Source organism: Cydia amplana, chromosome 3, assembly GCF_948474715.1.
Source record: "Cydia amplana chromosome 3, ilCydAmpl1.1, whole genome shotgun sequence".
Classification (NCBI taxonomy): Eukaryota; Metazoa; Arthropoda; class Insecta; order Lepidoptera; family Tortricidae; genus Cydia; species Cydia amplana.
The window spans coordinates 14,110,773-14,131,314 of NC_086071.1; the positions used below are offsets into that span (position 1 = coordinate 14,110,773).

Sequence of the window (20,542 nt, forward strand, 5' to 3'; positions counted from 1 at the left end):
AACAACAGTTGCATAAAATACTATTACATGTTCCTTTGGTAATATCTAAGCTTTAAGTAAGAAAAAGTTCTGATGAGTGGGGGGTGGAGAACTCGGGAAAGGGGGGACGTTAAAGGTGAGTTTTTTCGGTTAATTCTTTCTTAATTATTACATAGACAATTTTTACTACGACTTATAGATTCCGAGATATAAGCGACTTTCTGAAAAAAACCGTTATATATTAATTTTATGCTTTCTTTTTAAATATTTAATTGAGAGATTCATAGATCACACTATGTAAAATTGAAAAATAAAAAAAAAAACCTAAATGTATATAATTTCAAAATTGCTTTATTAGGGTTAGATATGAGGATATTAGGTATAAGATTAGAGGTATATTTTACAAAAAAAATTTACCGTATTGTATCTGGAGAAACCTAAACTTAATTGGTATGTTTTGAAAATTATTTATATTATAATTAAAAAAAAATACTGAAATGTAATGATGCGATATATGTTTGGAATCGGTTCAGAAAGCCCTTTCGTTTAATACCAAACACGATAGGTTTTTAAACAATATTTTTTTATTCCTTACAAAAAAAGATGACGTCATAACTCCTCTCGTTTTTTTTTTATTTGTTGGTGCTTCGGGTCAAATTGTTTCAAATGTTCTACAGATCAATCGTACCGATTTTCATACCTTTAACATCATTTGCAGCATTTTACTGAATTTCTCGGTGTACCGCCAGCGCTATATAGGTATACTTGGTCAACCAGATCTTGACAGTAGAAAAAGGCGGCAATTTTGAAAAATGTAGGCGCGAAGGGATATCGTCCCATGGAAGATTTGAATTTCGTGCCTTTTTTTACTGACAAGATTTGGTTGACCAGCTATATACATATTATACTACTCTTTGCCTACGCCTTTGTTTTAAACTTTTTTTTAACAAGTTTTCACAGACAATTAATAATTTGACATAGACACATCAAGGCGGTTTGTTTACAAAGGGGCCTATCGGGAAGTGCGAAAATCGAAACTCAGCTATTTGCCTCTTTATCGCTCGAATATGCAAGAGTGATAGAGAGGTTAGATAACAAAATTTCTAATTTCTGACTGTATTTTTCTTTAAATATTTTCAAATATAATTAAGTTGCGTTGTTTTATCACAAAGTTAAAAAGACTTAAAAGACCACTGTCTGTATCATCACCATCAGATCAGCTCGATGGTAACCATAAAAATATTGTATTGTCACCCATATTACATATTATGTACTTATGTAAATTTTCAGCTTCATTGAACACCCGAGAAGTGGGTCAAATCTAGACACGCGGTAGCGTGTCCAGCCAAGTTCAAAGAAAAAGGAACTGGCGACGCAGCAACCGTGTGTAATATTACACAAACCATTTCGAGCTACTTTTGACCCCTTCACAACTTGAAACCTACTTAACCTACATACATGAAATTTGGCACATGTATTCAAGTCCCTTAGCTTGTTCAAAATACACTATTTCATAAACATAGCTCAAACAGTTATTGATAAATTAACCTTTAAAAACCGGCATTTTTGTGACTGACTGACATATAGATCAAAAACCTAACCCACTTCCAGGTGACCTAGAAACTTGAAATTTGGCATCAAGGTAGACTATTAGGTGTATATAGAAGGAAAAATGTGAAAATTGGAAATGATTGATATTTTGATGGAAAAAAATAATAATTAATACTTATAGACCAAAAACCTAACCCACTTCTAGATCACTTAGAAACTTGATATTTGGCATCAAAGTAGACTATTAGGTGCATATAGAAGGAAAAATGTGAAAACTGGAAATTATTGATATTTCGATGGAAAAAAAATAATTAATACTTATAGACCAAAAACCTAACCCACTTCTAGATGACTTAGAAACTTGATATTTGGCATCAAGGTAGACTATTAGGTGCATATAGAGGGAAAAATCTGAAAACTGGAAATTATTGATATATCGATGGAAAAAAAAAATACTTATAGACCAAAAACCTAACCCACTTCTAGATTACTTAGAAACTTGATATTTGGAATGAAAGTAGACTATAAGGCGTATACAAAAGAAAAAATGTGAAACTGAAACTTTTTGACAATTAACCGCGCGTTAGCGAGGGTCTCCTTTTCAGCTTAGGCAAACTACTTTCATGATGAATACTATAGTAATTTCTGTACAAAAAGTAATAATATCCCAACAAAAACATAAATGTGAAATGAGAGCCAAGTTCAATATTGAGAATATGTGTCGTTGTTAACTCGCCGACAAAAGAATTGAGATCTATATGGGTGCCAAGTTCTGTGCTGTGTAGAAAATCCTGAAATTATAAAGGATTTGTCTTGGCTAGTTTTTACGTATAGGCATATAGGTAATATATATTTTTCTGTTAGTTTTTCAAAAACTTGGTTTGTTGTTAAAAACTAGCCAAGACAAATCCTATATAATTTCAGGATTTTCTACACAGCACAGAACTTGGCACCCATATAGATCTCAATTCTTTTGTCGGCGAGTCAACAACGACACGTATTCTCAATATTGAACTTGGTTCTCATTTCACATTTATGTTTTTGTTGGGATTTAATTTGCATGATTTTATTGGAACCACATTGGAACAGACAGACAACCAACGGGACAGATGAAACTAAGTAAAAGCTTGAAAAAATGTGGCTTTTTCAATTTCTATTGTAACTTCAGATGAAAACGTCCTTATTGAAGCATAAGGACCCTTAATTTATGGAAAGCCACATATAACAACCAATTCGAGGCTACTAGGTGGCAAAATACGACTCAATACGAGTAGGTAGGTCAAATACACGAGAGTAAGGATTTATATTTGGCCAAATATTCTTGTGACAAGGTTATTCTTCCTCGCGTTATCTCGATTTTGCCACGGATCATGAGAACCTATTGTTCGCTTGACAATTAATCCCAAGGATTGGCGTAGGCACTAGTTTTTCCGAAAGCAACTGCCATCTGACCTTCCAACCCAGAGGGTAAACTAGGCCTTATTGGGATCTGTTAGGCTGTTAAAGTTTAAAGTTACCTACTCGTAAGTCTCGTAACACAACATATAAGTTTCACATAACAAAATATATATATATATATATATATATATTATGTACCTAAACATATTACTTTTCTAAAAAAAGGACTGAAATCTAGTGCTGCGAAGAAACGGTATTTTTGTTCGGCTTTTTTGTTGCTATTTTGGCATATGGATACATGGTAGAAGAAGTAAGTATGGAATCCTCCTCCGTTTTGCGTGGTCCGACGCACCTGGCCGGGTTTGCGCGATTTTCCGTCAATGTCTGTCAATACCTTATTTCTTACGAACACCTAAAATAATAAGTTTAAAATTAATCTCAATGTCTCCAGTTTGCTGTTCATTCAAACTGACAAAATCCAAATTTCTGAGGCAATATACGACCGCTGTCTTATATAAGCCATTAAAATTTATCATGAATAACCCCACGTTGCGTTGTTATAAATTTAATTAAATAAATAATTATTGTATTTAATTTATAACAACTAATTAGGCATAGCGTCCAATTTAGAATATGACACAGGCACTAGTTCTTACGAATTTTACCTTAATTTATTAATCAAAGGACCTGAGGTAAAAGTGAGAAGAGGTTAATAAGCAGATGCACCAGCTAGTCGCCGACGCTCCACTTCCCCCGGGATTAGCCCTTAAGCCTGCACCTAACAGACTGGCTCATAGGGGGCTATGAGCTTGCTGTTGCGTCAATTTTCATTTTTAGAAAAAAAAACTAGTCTACTAACTACTAACAACACAATAAATGCTTATTTTGCCGCATTCTTCACTATCTCTCCCTATTTCACTGCCATCTAACCCAGAGGACAAAAATATAGCTTATTGTGGCTACTGGCTACTCCGTCTTCCTCATGACTCATGATATTTTACTTCACCATAAAGTAATTGGTGTAATATCAAATGATATTTTTCACACAAGTTACAAGAAGTTCATTGCTAAGAGCCGGGGTTAGGACCCACGACGATTGGTTTAAAATTTAAACTTTATATATAATTTGTTACCTAGTAATTATACTAAATCTGTTTTCTTTTTGACATTTAGTGGTATATGTATTGCTGTATGTTTATTGTCAAGTTTTTTTTAATTCTGGACAATTGTCATATATTCGTTTTCATGATAGATCTACACCAACGCAACTGCATGTCATGTTCTTGCGGTTTATTTTTATAACGCCAAGATTGAAATTTGACTGTTAACTCCATCTTGCGTCGAGTAGGGGAATCAAAAAACTATAGAAAATAGAAATGCAGTTTACTCTATGCCATAGAATCCCCTTTTAAATGTCATAAATCCAAACATGGCGGCCATACCAATAGACAACCAAGTCTAGCGATGAAATGATTTGTTTACATGAGATTCACTGACAGGTGACACACTTTACCTATTCGACAACCCATGATTGTTCAGATTCAAATGAACTTCAACATGCGACGTCAAAAGTGGCATGTCGAATAAGGCCCCTGGTCGCAACGATTTTTGATAACGAGTTAACTATAACTCCGACTCCAAATATAGCTAAGACAAACAGGCTGCTGAACTTTCACGCGTCCGTACTTAATTCCTTGAAACCACTTTAAAATACATACCTACGTAGAGAACCACGTTTAAGCAAAACATAATATTTAAATTAAAACTGACTTTCCCATACTAACATGTTTCTCGTGTATCGCACAAGTGAGCGTTGAACTTGAAATGCATTATTCAGCGCAAACAACTCGTGAGATGTATGCATGGTGGTCCGCCGTCCGATCTAGGATAGAATACTTTTATAGCTTTCCCAGTACTGTCCTGTCTGTTTCCATGCTACCAGAACGAGTTTGTTTTGTTAATAAGTCGAATACTCGATCCAGAGGTCCGAGACCATTACTTATAGGCATAGTTTTTGTACATAAGAAATACGTGCAATTTCTTACCAAGTTAGTTCGGATCGTTAACACGAGTGGCTAATGATTAAGGGTGTACGTCTTTATGCAACTGAAGGTTCAAAAAAGTGAGAGTAGCAAACATCATGAAATCATGATATTTAAGAAAATAGGTAAACTTAAACTTGAAAGATTTCACCGAAAATTAAATAACTTCCGTCTGAAATCGTTCTGAAAGCCCCCAAAAAATGAGTATCTCATATTTTAATTTAACGAACGCTTCGACTATTTCGCCTCTATAATTCTGCTCTGCTAATAGTAAGTGCAGTACTTGCATGAAAATAAAGAACTTATTCAAAGAGAACAAGATAAACAATTGCATGACTTTTCAACTGCGATTACTGCGTATGTTGTTAGCACGGCAGAATTGTAGATAGCAATATCACCCTAATTCGAAGCCCAAATTAACCAGTACTCTCCGTAACTTTTTAGGTAGTTACGGAGAGTATCTATGGAATCAACTAGGTCCTTGTTTATTACTTATGCATCCAACGGCCCTTACAATGGAGACGCGGCCCTTATAGCTCTATAAAAAGTATTATAGTAACTACCCCAGTCACGTTTACTCGTGATAACGATTAGCCGGAGCTCTGTAGGATCGGTCCATTGTTGTCCACAATAATTACTTTCTTATTTGTTTTTTCACGAAACCCACTTCAGGGTAGGTTTACATGAGTTTCGAAGTTTGTTAGCGTGCGTTTTATTTATATTATTTTAAGTAAGAACTATGTAACGCGCGCTAACTGTTGAATAACAATATTTTACTGTAAGCCTAGCGTGAACTTGCACTAAGGAAAGTCAATAAATAATTTCGAACGAGCTAAAATAAGTAGGTACTGAATCCTAATCTTTTAATAGCCAACGCGCATTCTATTTTGTAAACATGGTTGGTATAATGCAAACGGCTAATTAGCTTGCAGTTAAATGAGTTGCTTGTTACTCTAAATTTAGAAAGTATATGCTCACGATGCAGCGCGGACATTAACAACAAAGTTAACCACATGCACCGATGCTTTAAAACAACTGATGTTTACGATCTAAAATTCTAGAATTCACATTTAAATTCGGCAAAATGCAAGAAAGGAATTTAGCTTCTAACTCGCACTAATTCGAAACAGATTTAATTGAAAGGATACATAAAAAAAAATCCTCACGCTATTGATATTACGGGCGGATGCAGAAAGGTAAAAACGTGCGTCACGACGGCCCCATTTCTCTCCAAGCCAGGAAATGGTACAAAAGCTTCCTCCCAGCGATGTTAGCGAGTCAATAATAGATCCCATCAATTCGACTGAAACGCGATTACATATCGCTCGTGTAAACCGGCATCAGACATCGATGACGCGTGAAATGATTTAAACATAGCGAGTGGATATTGACGGATGTTCAACAAGGTCAATTATGTTTACCGAACCGTAGGTACCTTATACTCTTGCCAAAATTCATTTATAGGATGTTCTTAGCCGTACGTCTACTCAGTAGCATGACGTAAATCGATTCGACCGCAAACAGGAATTACCTATGCAATCTGATTTACAAAATAAAGAGCATGCAGGATAAATACTAAGTATCGGTATAGGTATTTTACGAACAGGTACGCACCTAGAGATGTGCAAGTTGAAGAAAGTGTACAACTTGGAAAATGAAGAAACAAAAGAATTTTTTAATTTGGAAAATGAAATACTACAAAAATACCTATGTCAAGTCCGAAATTATTCCATGAGGAAATTTAGAAACATTCCAACATCACATCAGTAGTAGGTCTACCTTAGTAATTGGTCTTTTGAGCTAGACTTCGCGAACCCATAATGGTTCCAATGTTACGACTACGAGTAGGTATTATGACTATTCAAACTATTAAATAAGAGAATTGAGATTTTTCCATATTTTGTTCGCCCACCACCGCCGCGCCGTTAACTTAAAATTCACTGCAACTCAAACCCAATTTGGCGATAGGTATTTGCATTTCATAATAAACAATGGAATATCATGAGAACAGGGGAGTTGACAATTTCTCGGTCGTGTTATGAATGTAAAATGAATTTCCTTTTGGGGCCGCGGAAGTCGCCCCAATGCTGTAACTCCTTAAGGAGTCGTTCTTTAGCATGCGGGGCGTCCCATCATGTCAATAACTCTTCAGCGCGAGACATTGAAAATAATCGTCATAGCAACAATATATTCATCAATGAATCCAATAACGCTACATTCTACAAGGACAAAATCTTTCATACTAAGCTAATCTTGTAATGAATGAAGATAAGTAACACAATCCGAGGTTGTTTAAAAAAATGCGATGAAACTTAGTGCGTAAGTAATACCTTATTTGGCTAAAAGCAGCTAAAAGTAAAAATATCCCCAAGAGATTATAAGTATATTAAACATCACGATGTACCTAAGTATTTTCCTAAAACCGCTACGCAAACTGTAGGTATACCTATTTAATTTAATATTAAGAGGGGGTGTAAACCCACGAAATTAGAAGGAAACAAAATATACGGCGCGCTGTGCGAAAATTGCGTTGGAAGATTTGGTCGTCGGTCGGGTTTTCACCTTTACGTCTCAATTAGGTACCAACTAAGAATACTAAAACTACTTCTGTTTAAAAATTTGCTCGTAGGTAATAAGATCCCTCGGCTATATGTATCACTAGCTATTATATTTGAGTGTTATTGTATTTTCCGGAATTATTAAAGGGACATTAACCTTATTATTTTTAACTAAGATTGAATCTCCAATAATCATAAATTTTGAGATGTGGCCGTATTGCAGGCGAAGTATTCGTTTAATATATTGATTCACTGGACACGTACGTACCTACGTACGTACTATGGCAGTAACGAGCAAATCAGCGTCGCAGTAGTAAACAGAAGGAAGCCATGATGGGACCAATAAAATGCCACGGTCATTACACGTCGATCATGAGTATCATGACCATCATTACACGGTGTGTACATCCGGATCTGATCCGTAGCCAAGTTTCACATCAGCAACATTATTTCTTCATAAACTCAAAGATCAAACTTTAGGTAGGATATAGGTACCAGCAAATTGATGAGCAAAGCCCCTAGAAATCACACATGCATAATCTTAGGGCTATTTTATAGTGCCCAACGTATCTGCGTATGAACGTTTTCTTGATTAACGACTAGGGTTTAGTATGGTTTAGTGTAACAACTCTCAACAAAACAGCATGATTAATAAAACGTAATGGTTACGGTACCAATAATGCAGGACGTCTCTGCGTGGCGGCAGACATCTCATTTCATTGCATAGTCGGGTGATTTATTATGTTTATGCATCGTCTCAAGTGCCTCCTACTGTTCCCGAAAAAGATTTAAATTGTTTTGTCTCAGACGGGTCGTAAGAATTGGCAAGCTTTGAAGGTTAAATCTAGCTAGACGCATGGGATTTTGTGCAGGAAATTGAATTCTATGTAGCTTAACATTTCCGATAGATGAAAAGCAACTATATAAGCTTGATCCCACGTAATTTGCGTTACAGTAAGTTTGGGGAAATGTAATAAAGCAGTTTTGCAACACAAATACGTGATTTATAGTTACATTTCATGGACTTATGGAAGCTGGCGCGAGTTAATTCCAAGAAAATTTGCAGAACTGTCTATTAAAACACTAGGGTTTAAAGGCAGCTTAGACTGTGTGTCGGTTGCTGCACACAATGTTACATAATGAACTCGTCTATTACCATACTAACTCGTAACATCAAAGAACTTATTCTAAGAATGCATAGAATTTGAAATAAAAAGTCAAATGTCTAAAATAACTCGACAGTTCCAGGGGCCGAGAATAAATAGAAGCAGTAATTTTAATTTCCGCATATTGGCGTGTTCGTTGCAGCGAATAGTCCGCAGCTGGGTCGTTTAGGATTCCGAGGCACGCGCGAGAGCCGTAAATTCTAATATGGCTGCGAACCGCTATTAGCATTAACTTCGCGGACACCTTTTTTTGTACCGCGTATTTTCAAGATCTCAGATTGGAATTCAAACTGATTAAGTATTATAAATCTCTTGTTTTAAAAGTACCTACATAGGTAATTCTAATCGTCAAACTTCTATAAAATTATGAAGTTTTCTGACTTTAGTAGAGTAGTTAGTATACGAACCTTAGACCAACCTATATTCAGATGACAATACAGTAATTTGGAACGATACCTTGAGGGGCGTCAAGTAAATGAGCATTTCTCAAATAATTTGTACATTTCGATCAATCTTAGATTTCTAAGATGTGATCGAAATGTACAATTTTTTTGAGAAATGCTCAAATATAATCGTCAAGTGTTTTTTTTGACAGAATCTTTATTTTGTTACAGGTCGGACGTCGACAAAGAAAAGCAACGTCTACACACAGGAGAAGCACTAGCGTCTAGACGCTAGCGTGGATGCCACCCACGGATAATGAACAATTGTACAACACTAAAGTCACTTTCATGCAACATGGAGCCTCGCACATCAATTAGGGGATAAGAAAATCTCGATAGAACTGAAAGTTAACAGTTAAATTAAATCAGTATAGTTTTTTAAGCCTTCGTTTTATTAATCGCCGCACTGACTGAATTGGTAGTGATTTTTTTTATCAATCGAGCAGACGAAACGCCTGACGGTAAGCGATTGCCGTCGCCCATGGACACCCGCCACATCAGAGGGGTTGTAAGTGCGTTGCCGGCCTTTAAGATGTGAGTAACGCCATTTTCTCAAGGTCGTATTAGAGTAATAATTGCATTAAGATGGAATATTTAAAGCATTGAATTCGCACGCTTTAAAAAATAGAACTATTACTTATGGGACCAAAATAATATAAATGAACAGATGTGCTAATAATACATCGGGGTTTTTGGCGCGGGAATGTTTTACACTAGCCAAATAACAGGTAAAAACTGTAAATAACGATACTAATTTAACATTTCTTAACTTTGGACCTTACTACCTACGTTTAATTCATAGTTTGGTAATTATTTTACAATAAACAAAGTTATACATACACGAAATCATTCCCGCACCGAAAACCCAGATGTATGGCTATAATTGTTACATATTTGTTGCGACTTATTTTTCAATAAAGATCACGTAGTATTTTTCTAATGCTAGAAAAACAAAGTATACCACAATATATTTGCGTAGAAAACGATAAGTAAATATGACGCGTTACATTCTAGGACGCGCGCACGCGCTCTCCAAATAGATTTGACCGTAGCTTGTCTAGCACATCATTACGCCGGCGACGTATAAACAACTCTACTGCGGGTCGAATACAGCTTACAATTTATTCATTGGTAAACAGCCGCTAAATAGCTGCGGAAGGAAATGATTCCTCAACGTCGCTGCTCACCTGGGCCGTGACGACCGCTACCACGTTAATAAATAAGTGATTTTCAACAAATTACTTATAGTTGGTCAAACCAATTTCACAGTAAATAAGACCAAAGAAAACTATACTCATAAGTACTAGTGTAAGACAAAGATAGTATGATACTTTCTGTCTATGTTTGAAATGAAACAGTCCTTTGACAAACTATAATAATCGGCAGCATCACCTTACGGTGGCGTGACTTTTTTTAATTTGGGAAGGGAAATTAATTTACAGTATTTAAATTGTATAAGAAAAACACATTCGAGTATTTCAAAATATCAATATATATTATCAATATACTCATAGGTACTTACCCTCAATAGTGTAAAACTCAAGCAAAATTGCGATTATATTATATTAAATTACATTATAAACTAATTACCAATATTAAAACATACCTTAAGTCTCAAAAATAATAATTTACTAACAAACATTAGGTTTGAACTGTATCGCGCGTTTTTCATAGTATTTTGGTATAATTATTCAGATTGCAAGTGTTGAATATTTTACGCATGTGTGTTGAGTTAGAAGTATGTGTGTGTGTCTTATGAGCTTAACACTGAATTTAATTAATTGTATAAAATTGTAAATAAACGGTAGCTGATCTAAGTAAGAATGATACATAAATGATCAACGCGGAAAAATTGTGGGAAAACTGTAAAATAGATGAACACAAAATTACAAAATAAAAATTATAACACTTAAAATTAAAACTGTACAATGTGATCTTAGCTATTTCGTGCATCTAAAGGTGGACTGGATAGTGTAGCGGGCACAGACAAGATATCCTCCAGACTGAGCATAGTAGCGCTACCCCCTCTGCCACAAATATACGGTAGTTATACTCCATTTTCGAGTCAAAGTGTCTTTGTGTGACGTCCGTGTCTTTGAACGGACCAATCACGGCACGGGACTCGCTCACCTCGTCCCCCGCACCCCAGTATTTTTGGCAGCATTTGGTGCTCTAAACTCCGTCTAGAGGATTCCTAGTCTATGGTAGCGGGGCACTCCGCACCTTGTTTCAATGTTATGTGGCTTTCCAGAGAAGGGTGCACAAGGACCCTTTAAGCATGGAACGCCACATTTTAGCACAAACTAACAGAAGTCTTTATTTAAATTTCCATAGGAAACTGTTAATACTAAAACTATAATAATTCACACAGTATTCAATAACTGAAACCTTAGTTTCAATAGGAGTTTACTGCCTGTAAAATATTTGTAAATGCAAGTTTACTGGGTCACTCTCAAGTCACAAGTCAGTCATATTTTATTTAAATCTATAGCGAAGAGCGTATTTCAAAACCAGCTCTCCAAGTGAAATCTTAGTATATAGTTACTTGCCAGGTACTGAAGAATATGAAATACTTTATAGCTTGTCACTTTCGTAGAAATTGGTCCCAAATGCTTTTCTTTTTCTGAAAGTCCGTGTCGGGAACATTGGTGCGCGCAATAATGACTCCGGGACAGACGAAATTATACTACTAATACCTAAGTGTCAATCAATTCCATACAAACTCGGCGAAGACAAAGCAAGACATCACAATAAAAAACAAAACAGAGATTCACATAATAGGAATTGATACCATTAGATTATTAACATGATTAGCTACATGCCCGTAGTGTACAGTACCAACGTATGCAAGTATCTTATGAATTTATGAACATCTATTTAGAAACACCAGATTTGTATGAAATTTTAGCCCTCTCGAAGTTTATTAATTAAACCTTTCGACTCTTCGTTACATCTACGTGAAATGCAAACCATGTTTGCAGTTTAATTAAGAAGCAAAACGGAAAAACGACAGCGCGTAATTATCTGAGGAAGTGTCCAAAGTGTCTTCGTAGCAGTAACGCAGTAAGTCGAAAGTGGCTAATGTTACCTTGCTTAAGCATATTTTAACTGGAGCAAACTACGTAGTGTTATATTTTTAAGCGATGAAGATTACCCTTTAATCACGGGTCAAGCGCGTTCTAGACGCGAAATCTCGATGGAATTTAATTATAATACTCATATCAAAACGTTATTTCAATATTCGTTTTTATGTTGATATTTTAAGAAATGTTTTCCAAAACGGAACCACAAAACGCACAAAAACGGACGCCGCTCTAGATAAACACGAGTTTAAAATAAGAAGAACTAATGTAGCACCGCAGTTGTCGCCGGACAAGAGGTCCGTCTCCGTTTCCAAAACAAAATTAACCTATAAACAAATTAATTTAGGTAAAATGTCATTCAATAGAATTTGCTAACTATGTAAACAAACCGCCATACTAAAATTGACACTGAATGTCAATTTACTAGTAACTTTTGTTTACATAGTTAGCAAGTTCTATTGAAAGACACTTTAAAACGGACCCGGCACGGCGGTCGGCGGATCGGGTAAAATCCCGCGGCCACCGTATTTTTTTTAATGCTAAAAAACTACACCCGTCAGTTTGCTCCAATTAAAAAGTAGACCGGTGGAAGTGGGGCGACTCGGGCTAGCTGGAGCGGGAGCTGTCTCGCGAGGAGGCAGCGGCGGCGGCGGGCGGCGCGTACGGCGCCACCGGGCACAGCGGCCGCGCCGGGATCGACGACACGCCGTCGTACCTGCGAGGTATTAGGGATGTTGACATGAATCGCGAATATATAACATGTTATGTTTTTACCATAACAGGGAATATTAGAACGCGGAAAATCATATTTTGCAAGTGTAAATATGCGTAATAAATTAATTAAAAATAATCAAAAGTATTTAAAATAATGCCCAGTATCACGTGACTGCAAACGCCAATCGGAGCGCGTGACGTAATCACAGTGGAATCACCAAAGACAAGTTATAAAACCTGCCTAAGTGTCTACAGATTATCGTACCGAAACGCGATCTTGGTGCGGTGCGGCGCACGAATCGATAGTGTGTAAGGTGGTGCGTTAAGGACGCAGCTATAAGTTAGAGCGAGAAAGAAGATCGCTGTCCGATGCGGCAGTGTGTTAAGGCTTTAAAAAATATTGTCAGTTGCCATATAAAGAATTTAAAAAAATGACTGAAAGCAGTTTGTTTAAAACGCCGTTACGTCATCAAGGTCACGTGACAGTTTGGAGCATTTAGGCGCGAAATTTAAACACGAAACTTATTGTACATGTTTTTTTTATTCAAAATAATGAATATATTTTTTTAATATTTTTTTCTGTAATTATTACGTGTCTATCTACAAAATAAAACCAGTTCCAAAAAATTGTCAACATCCCTATTATGGGTATCATTGACATATATCTCAGGATGGTGTCACTCACGAATTCGAGCCAATCGTGCAGTCTAACGCAACTAGTTGCGACCAATCGCGCGCGTGATGCGAAATCATCAACCAATCGCGTTGTAGCGGTGTCACACCGCTGTACTGGCCCTATTCTTATTGCCCGTAAGGCCGACAGTCAGACAAACGACTGTCTGAGATATGTTTATGTCAATGGCGTGTATTTGTAACGGCGCGGCGTCTGTTCCTACTCGGTATCAAAAACTACACCGCGGCAGGCCGGGCTAGGAGTGAGGACATCGCGTAAACGCTGATACTTTATTTCAATTTTTTTTTCTGTAGGCGATCGTAGGACATGAGTATGTTTGTATTAGGATAATATCGACAGGCTTACGCAGACTACCATATATCGGTTAACGCATTCACTGCCAGGGGGCGTGGCCTAGGAACAAACGTGCAAATGTGCGTCGGTGGCAGTGAATGTGTTAAAACAACCTCGGGTAAGTATGTGTGCGAGCTCGGCTGGGGTGTAGTAGGTAGCATGTACTGACTTGTTGGTCTTGTACTTGTCGATGATGGCCTGGTAGGGCTGGCGCGGCGCGTGCTGGTGCGTGCGCGCCAGCTCGCGCAGGCACGGCGCCAGCTCGGCCGCGCTGTAGCCGGCGCACGACGCCAGCGCCGGCGGCCACGCCGCCAGGAGGCACCCCTGCGCACACACCACATATATAGCTGGTCAACCAAATCTTGTCAGTAAAAAAAGGCGCGAAATTCAAATTTTCTATGGGATGATATCCCTTCGGGCCTACATTTTTCAAATTTGCCGCCTTTTTCTACTGTCAAGATCTGGTTGACCAAGTATAACTACCAATGATATTATATAACCATAGATAGAGAAAAAAAATACATAGAGTGCTCACTCCATACATCAGTTTTAGTACCAAAAAGACTATTAGCATCTAGCATCGAGTAGCGGAACTATCAGTACTGCTACTTGACAATAGATGTAGCACCGACCGGAAAGTCTTATGCTGTTGAGATAAGACTTTCCGGTCGGTGCTACATCTATTGTCAAGTAGAAGTACTGATAGTTCCGCTACTCGATGCTAGATGTAGACACTGAAATTAATAGTCTGAACTGATGTATGGAGTGAGCACTCTTGTCTTACTATATTTCTCTATGACCATAGGTTATACTCATACTTGAGGAGCACAAAAAATACTTCCATATTTATTTCTGTGCCTACAAGAAATCTGTTATTTTTGATTAATTTTCTCATTCCATCCATCTTTGTCACACTCGTTGTTAAACATAAGGTTGTCTCTTTCTCTTTCGGTGTGCGGGAGCTCGTCAGCACGTGCACATTTCTCGCTTGTCCAGCCGCGACTAAAGGCAACTTGTCCAATTTGTCACAAGGTAAACGATTCAATTTTGGAACGCCTATAACCTATCTTGAGTTATAAATCATTGATAACTACCACCAAATATATACCGTTACAAAATAGTATACTGTTAACCAAGGGATGAAAGCCATACAATTCTGACTAGATCTTTTGAATACGATAAAAGCAAAATTCACGGGTATATTACAAAACATGAGTGTATGAGCTTGCAGTATTTCTTGAGGTAACTTACACTGAACCATTTTTATAATTGAGGTAAAAGGGGCCTATGGAATCGGAGGTTACATATCAGAAAAAAAACTATACAAAAAATCCATCGGAATTTTCATTGCAAATTAAAAAAATATATATACTAAGTAAAAGTCCCTGGAGTCGAAACGTATTACTTTCAACCAGCTTCGACAAAAAGACTTTAAAAGTCCATTAATCTTTTTTGTTATTTTAAGGCGTGTCTCGATATCGCGCGGCGGCAGCGCGAGCATTGTTCGACCGCGGCAAATCTGTATTTTGACTCGCGAGCCATTTTTTGCACCATCTTGAACTATAGCGCGGCAGGCGATCCGACGATCGACCACATTATATCACAAAAATATATTATTCGAACGAAGTATAGCAAAATAGAAAAATGATCTATTGCGATAATCACTACATTTACTGTTCCATAGAAACTGTTTAACGTCACTTTTCATTATCCATGTTTGCGGCCGCGCGACCCAACTGAAATAAATACACATCCGTCCCAACTGCGCGCGAACACTCCTTTGCCGCGCGAGCCAATGTTCGATAGTTTGCCGCGCGATATCGAGACGCGGCTTTATACGCCCAGAAACTCACAGTGTAAGGCGCTTTTAAGCGTTAGTAAGATATTATTTTGGCAATTTTAGCCCGCCATCCTATTCAAGCCGGTCGACAGTAATGCACAATAGACTCACGCTGTGAATAGTGTCGTTCTCGTCGTGCGGCTTGTCGCAGCGGCGGCAGTGCAGGCAGTGGCGCGCCGTGGCGAGCGCCGCGGCCGCGATCACGGACGGCTTGTACTGCAAGTACGGGTCCGCCTCCAGCAGCGACAGCTCCGCTATGTACTGCAAACAATACTTAGTTTAACCTTTTCGACGCCGTGTCAAACACAAAAGCTGTCACGCTGACGCCACGTCACCGAAGTGTCCAAACTGAAATTGATCTTTATGCATATGCACGTAGGTCTATGTTGCTCTGTGGTCTGTGACCGATTAACCTACGGTGCGGATATATCGGTCATTGGCGTCCAAAAGGTTAAGTATCTGCGAGGATACAGTCACCATCAGAGGGCCTACCTAACTGTGGGCATCTTTCTCTGTCACTCTTACGCGTTAAAAGAAAAATATGCCCGCAATTTGCGAACTTCGGTGTTACACAAATATCTGAATATGCCTCTAATATCAAGGTATTAGAGTGCGCAAACGAAGTTGCAAGCACAAGCTAGTGCCAATTGCTGGTTGTATTTTTTTTTTTTTTATTATTATTAACTACAATATTAAGTCCCGTTGTAGTAAATAAGAATGAGTAAAAGTCGTGAAATTTTAAATCAGTACCTTAAATTAGTCCTTCAATTTAGCTTAAATGTTGATGAGGAGTTTTTATAGCTAACCAAAAATATTAGTGTATGTGAAACTGAAAACTATTAAAGAGCAGAAAATTTTTAACAGTTAAATATGTGATTATATTATATTCGAACTCAGACTCAAGACTCAAACATGATGGGTATACTAAAAGAAATATAAATCAGAAATGAAAACAATGAAATTAAAATGATGCAAATGTGGACTTACGGCAGCTAGATGGAAGGTCTTCTTAGGCAGCTGGTTGGAGATGCAGTAGTGCGAGAGGAAGGCGAGCGCCGTGGGCGTGGACAGGTCGAACGAGAGCACCTTCAGGATGAGGTGCTCCATGCGCAGCACCTCGCGCTTCGTGTACGTGTCGTCCGTGATGTACACGAACTCGGACACCTCCGGGGGGTACACTTCCTCGTATTTCCTACAACAACAATATACTCAACAAACGGCACAGCATTGTACAGTCGCCATCAGATATATCGGAGCGGCCAAGGTGTTCTCAATATCTGAACACACACTCTAACGCAGTGACAATAGAGGCGTGTTCAGATATTTGTGAGCGCCTTAGCCGCTCCGATATATCTGATGGCGACTGTACCAAATCTACCAACAGTTTTTCAGGTTCGGGAGAGTATGGGACAAGAGTAACAGTGGATCTTTTGTTATAAGTTTGCTAATATTAATCACCATCTTACATCTAATCGATTTAGCCCCAAACTAAGCAAAGCTTGTACTATGAGTACTAGGCGACGATATACATAAATATATAGATAAATAAATACTTCATATAAATAGAAAACTCCCATGACTCAGGAAAAATTATCTGTGTTCTTCACACAAATAAATGCCCTTACCGGGATTACTTTTACAGAGGTGTGCGTGTGCCTAATTAGTTACCATCTCAGTTTCTCTATCTAGCTTCTAAAACGATACAATTTGAGGTTAAAATGGCGCAACTAAAAATTACAAAAAAAAAAGATTATGACCAACTCTCTCCTACTATTTTAAGTAGAATTACGTAACTTGTTTGCCCTTGTTTGCAAAATGTCTTTTTGTTCGACATATATCTGTCGCCTATCATCTCATCATTTGAAACTCATTTTGTGAAAATGATTACATTTTATTCATCTCATCATGAATTTGTTTGATGGAATGAAACAAATTCAAGCACCTGATGAGACTTGCTGCAACACCAAACTGCTCTGAGTGTGATAAAATAGAAGACGTCCATCATGTGTTGATGGAATGTGTCCGCAACGAGGCGCTGAGGAGTGACATGACATTCATCAAAACTACTAACTTAGGGAGTTGCAGCGTCGTCCTGGCATCGCCTCTATCGGACGAGGCCAGGATGACGTGCAACCTATACTTAAAAATAATGTAGTGGTGTAAGTAATGCTACACTACTACATTATTACTTGATCTCACTACAGGGGTGACATAGTCACTGTGTGACAAAACCCCTTTAAAAATTAAGATTAAAAAAAATAATTATTGACAACAATGCTAGGTAAGAACCTAAGCTAAGAAAAACAAAAGTAAACATTTAAGTTCCTTGTGAATTTACATAAATATTAGATAGAGAATGCAGGCCATCGCAGATAAATGCTTACTCCATTCGAATTTCATGAGCAATACAGATAACCTTTGATACCTAATGCTCTAAATTCTTTTGCCAACCTTATTAGTTATTACTTAATACAGTTAGATGCGACTTGAGCTAAACACTTACGCCGCAATATAAGTGGCCGCGGTACCGACGAGTTGCAGTTTCGTGCGAACCACACTCATGTAGGACAGGAACCGATCGACGTAGGAAACCGCAAGGTGTAGAGTCTCGCTCTGCTGACCGTATTCATCACACACTTCCACAAGCCAGTCTACGAGCACTGAACGCATCACATAGGTGATGTCTGGTTGTTTCCGCATGTAGCCTGGTTTTGCTCTGTGCTTTACCTGAGTAAAATAAAAATAGTGTTTTAAATGTCCAAAAATACTGACAACAGCTTTTACAACAATTTTAACATGTCTACAAATTTCAGTTTGACCTGAGCCAAATCATGAAAACCGAAACTTCAGTTTTGGTTTCAATTAAACCAGTTTAAAGTTGGACACTAATTAGAGACAGGCAGAATTCCTCAGCAGTGAAGGACCAAAGTGAATAAGCATTTTACAGAAAGTTACTATAAACACACGTATTTTGCTATATGCATATATAAACTTACACATTAGTTAACCTACATCATCTAAACTTACCTCAATTTCTCTCATGTATTCATAAATATCCCGCCGATACTCCGCAACATGGAAGAACATCTCTCTATCTGTCTGTGCGGTGGTTGTATCCTCCTCATCATCTTCAAGAGTAATTTCAAGAATGTTGCTCTCATTCTTGGAGATTGACATTGATGAAAGTATACTAGCATCACCAACAGACATGGGCGATTCCACCGCATCTTTCTTCTCTTGCAACGGCAGTCTAACAAGTTGAAGAACCAAATTCATTATAACCTTTTAGTCTATTCATTTATTAAATTTTTAAAACATAAAACAACTACTACTACTAACTTTAAACAAGTACACATGATTCAAGAGAAAATTACACAATAAAAAGATTTACAGTTGCCTGAGTCAGCAGTTATCTAAGTAATGCTGAATATATAAGTTATTTAAGCAATTCAAGCACTTTTGTACTAATGTGAACTACTTAATATTAAGTAAAATACGTGCCAGTAGATTTGACAAGGTCATCGGTTCTGCATCTAGAGGTATTTACACCCACAGAGGTGAAATGGCCAAGGTGGTAAATTTAGCAAAAGTAGTCCCCCAATTAGGTCTATATTGAAGAGGACCCACAGACCTAAGTCATTTTTAAAATATGGAATACAAGTTTGTAAGAAAATAAGGTTATGTTTTCAAACCCTACCTCTTTGGAGGTGCTTCAGTAGGCCGATCTGACTGCTTCTCAACCTGGGCGCAAAGGGCGCGCACGTTTTCTGCTGCGCTGATGAAGAAGCTCTCTTTTTTAGTGTCCTTGGCAACGAAGGGCTTGAAAGTAGGCTCGCGTTTCTTTACTTCCACCTCCGATGGTTTGTCTTCATAAACGTTGAAGGCGCGAAATTGCGCCACAGGGGGCACAATATTCTTTTCATTTTTAATTTGACGCACTGTCCGTGTCTCATCTTGGACTTTGCAAGGTCCATTTGTCAATCCGGCCTGAAATAACGATACTTAAGAAAGATCACACCGATGGCCAGTTTAACGACTGATAACCATACTTACCAATTTGATATTCCGGTTCTGATTGCAGGCGAAATGACTGAGGTCGCCGAGAGCGCGCCGCTGAGCAGCCGAAAATACATCGGCATTTTCTTTTCTGGCCGCCAGAGAAGCATTTTCTTGATCTTCGTGAATCCTGAATGATGCCATTGTCCCCGCTTCTTCCGTAAACAACTTTTGACGATTGATCAGATCCGCCTAAACGCGAGCCGTTAACGGAAATAATGGCAAGTAAAACGGAAACACGTAATTCCTTTTTCTAAGGGCACATATTTATTAAAATATTGCGTGTAGACTAGACAATGTGCCGTATAAATTCAAAATCACCCTCGAAATTGTTATCCAGCGTCAACGGACAACACACATTTTGGTAGTTTCAGCTGTTGCGTTTACGACGTTCTATTGTCTATGTTATTTCAAATTTTGACCAATGGAAAAGCCAGGCTCGTCTATGGTATTTTGATCTACTTTTAAGGTCAACACACACGTACTGATTCGATCTCTTGTAAATTATAACTTTTTTTTTTGAAAAATAATTAGTTTCTGAAAATTTTATTAACAATACCTATATATTTACAAAATATAAAGGCCTTTACGATGCTTTGTGATGTATCGCAGAGTAAGACGGAGCGATAGTTAAAATGAGAAAACGTATCGCAGGTCATATAAGCCTAACCCACACGTTCGGAAT

At 37.8% G+C, this 20,542-nt stretch overlaps 2 protein-coding genes across 2 annotated transcripts in view; one reads left to right on the forward strand and one right to left on the reverse strand.

Annotated features, from left to right (window-relative positions):
• The window catches only part of LOC134662689 (tumor necrosis factor receptor superfamily member wengen), a 32,649-nt gene extending 23,185 nt beyond the window's left edge, over positions 1-9,464 (forward strand). The window contains exon 4 of the mRNA XM_063518960.1: positions 9,309-9,464. Within this exon, the coding sequence (XP_063375030.1) occupies positions 9,309-9,358 (50 nt within the window). The 3' untranslated portion in view covers positions 9,359-9,464. The remainder of the gene's footprint in view (positions 1-9,308) is intronic.
• A 3,362-nt stretch (positions 9,465-12,826) lies between these two features.
• LOC134662561 (cyclin-A2-like) lies at positions 12,827-20,252 on the reverse strand. The gene is made up of 8 exons (XM_063518828.1): positions 19,855-20,252; positions 19,499-19,788; positions 18,829-19,051; positions 18,305-18,528; positions 16,789-16,993; positions 15,913-16,062; positions 14,131-14,285; positions 12,827-12,935 (listed from the first exon to the last, which is right to left on the reverse strand). Exons 1-8 carry the CDS (start codon positions 19,999-20,001, stop codon positions 12,827-12,829), a joined length of 1,503 nt encoding a protein of 500 aa, XP_063374898.1. The 5' UTR covers positions 20,002-20,252.
• Positions 20,253-20,542: the final 290 nt, after the last annotated feature.

What these genes read in the sequence shown, in the direction of transcription:
- LOC134662561 (XM_063518828.1), bottom strand. Translation starts at nt 20,001, where the DNA reads ATGGCATCATTCAGGATTCACGAAGATCAAGAAAATGCTTCTCTGGCG. An exon ending in AGAACGACACTATTCACAGC is followed by an intron (nt 14,286 to 15,912) that starts GTGAGTCTATTG and finishes GTGTGTGCGCAG; the next exon opens with GGGTGCCTCCTGGCGGCGTG. An exon ending in GACAAGTACAAGACCAACAA is followed by an intron (nt 12,936 to 14,130) that starts GTCAGTACATGC and finishes AATACCTCGCAG; the next exon opens with GTACGACGGCGTGTCGTCGA.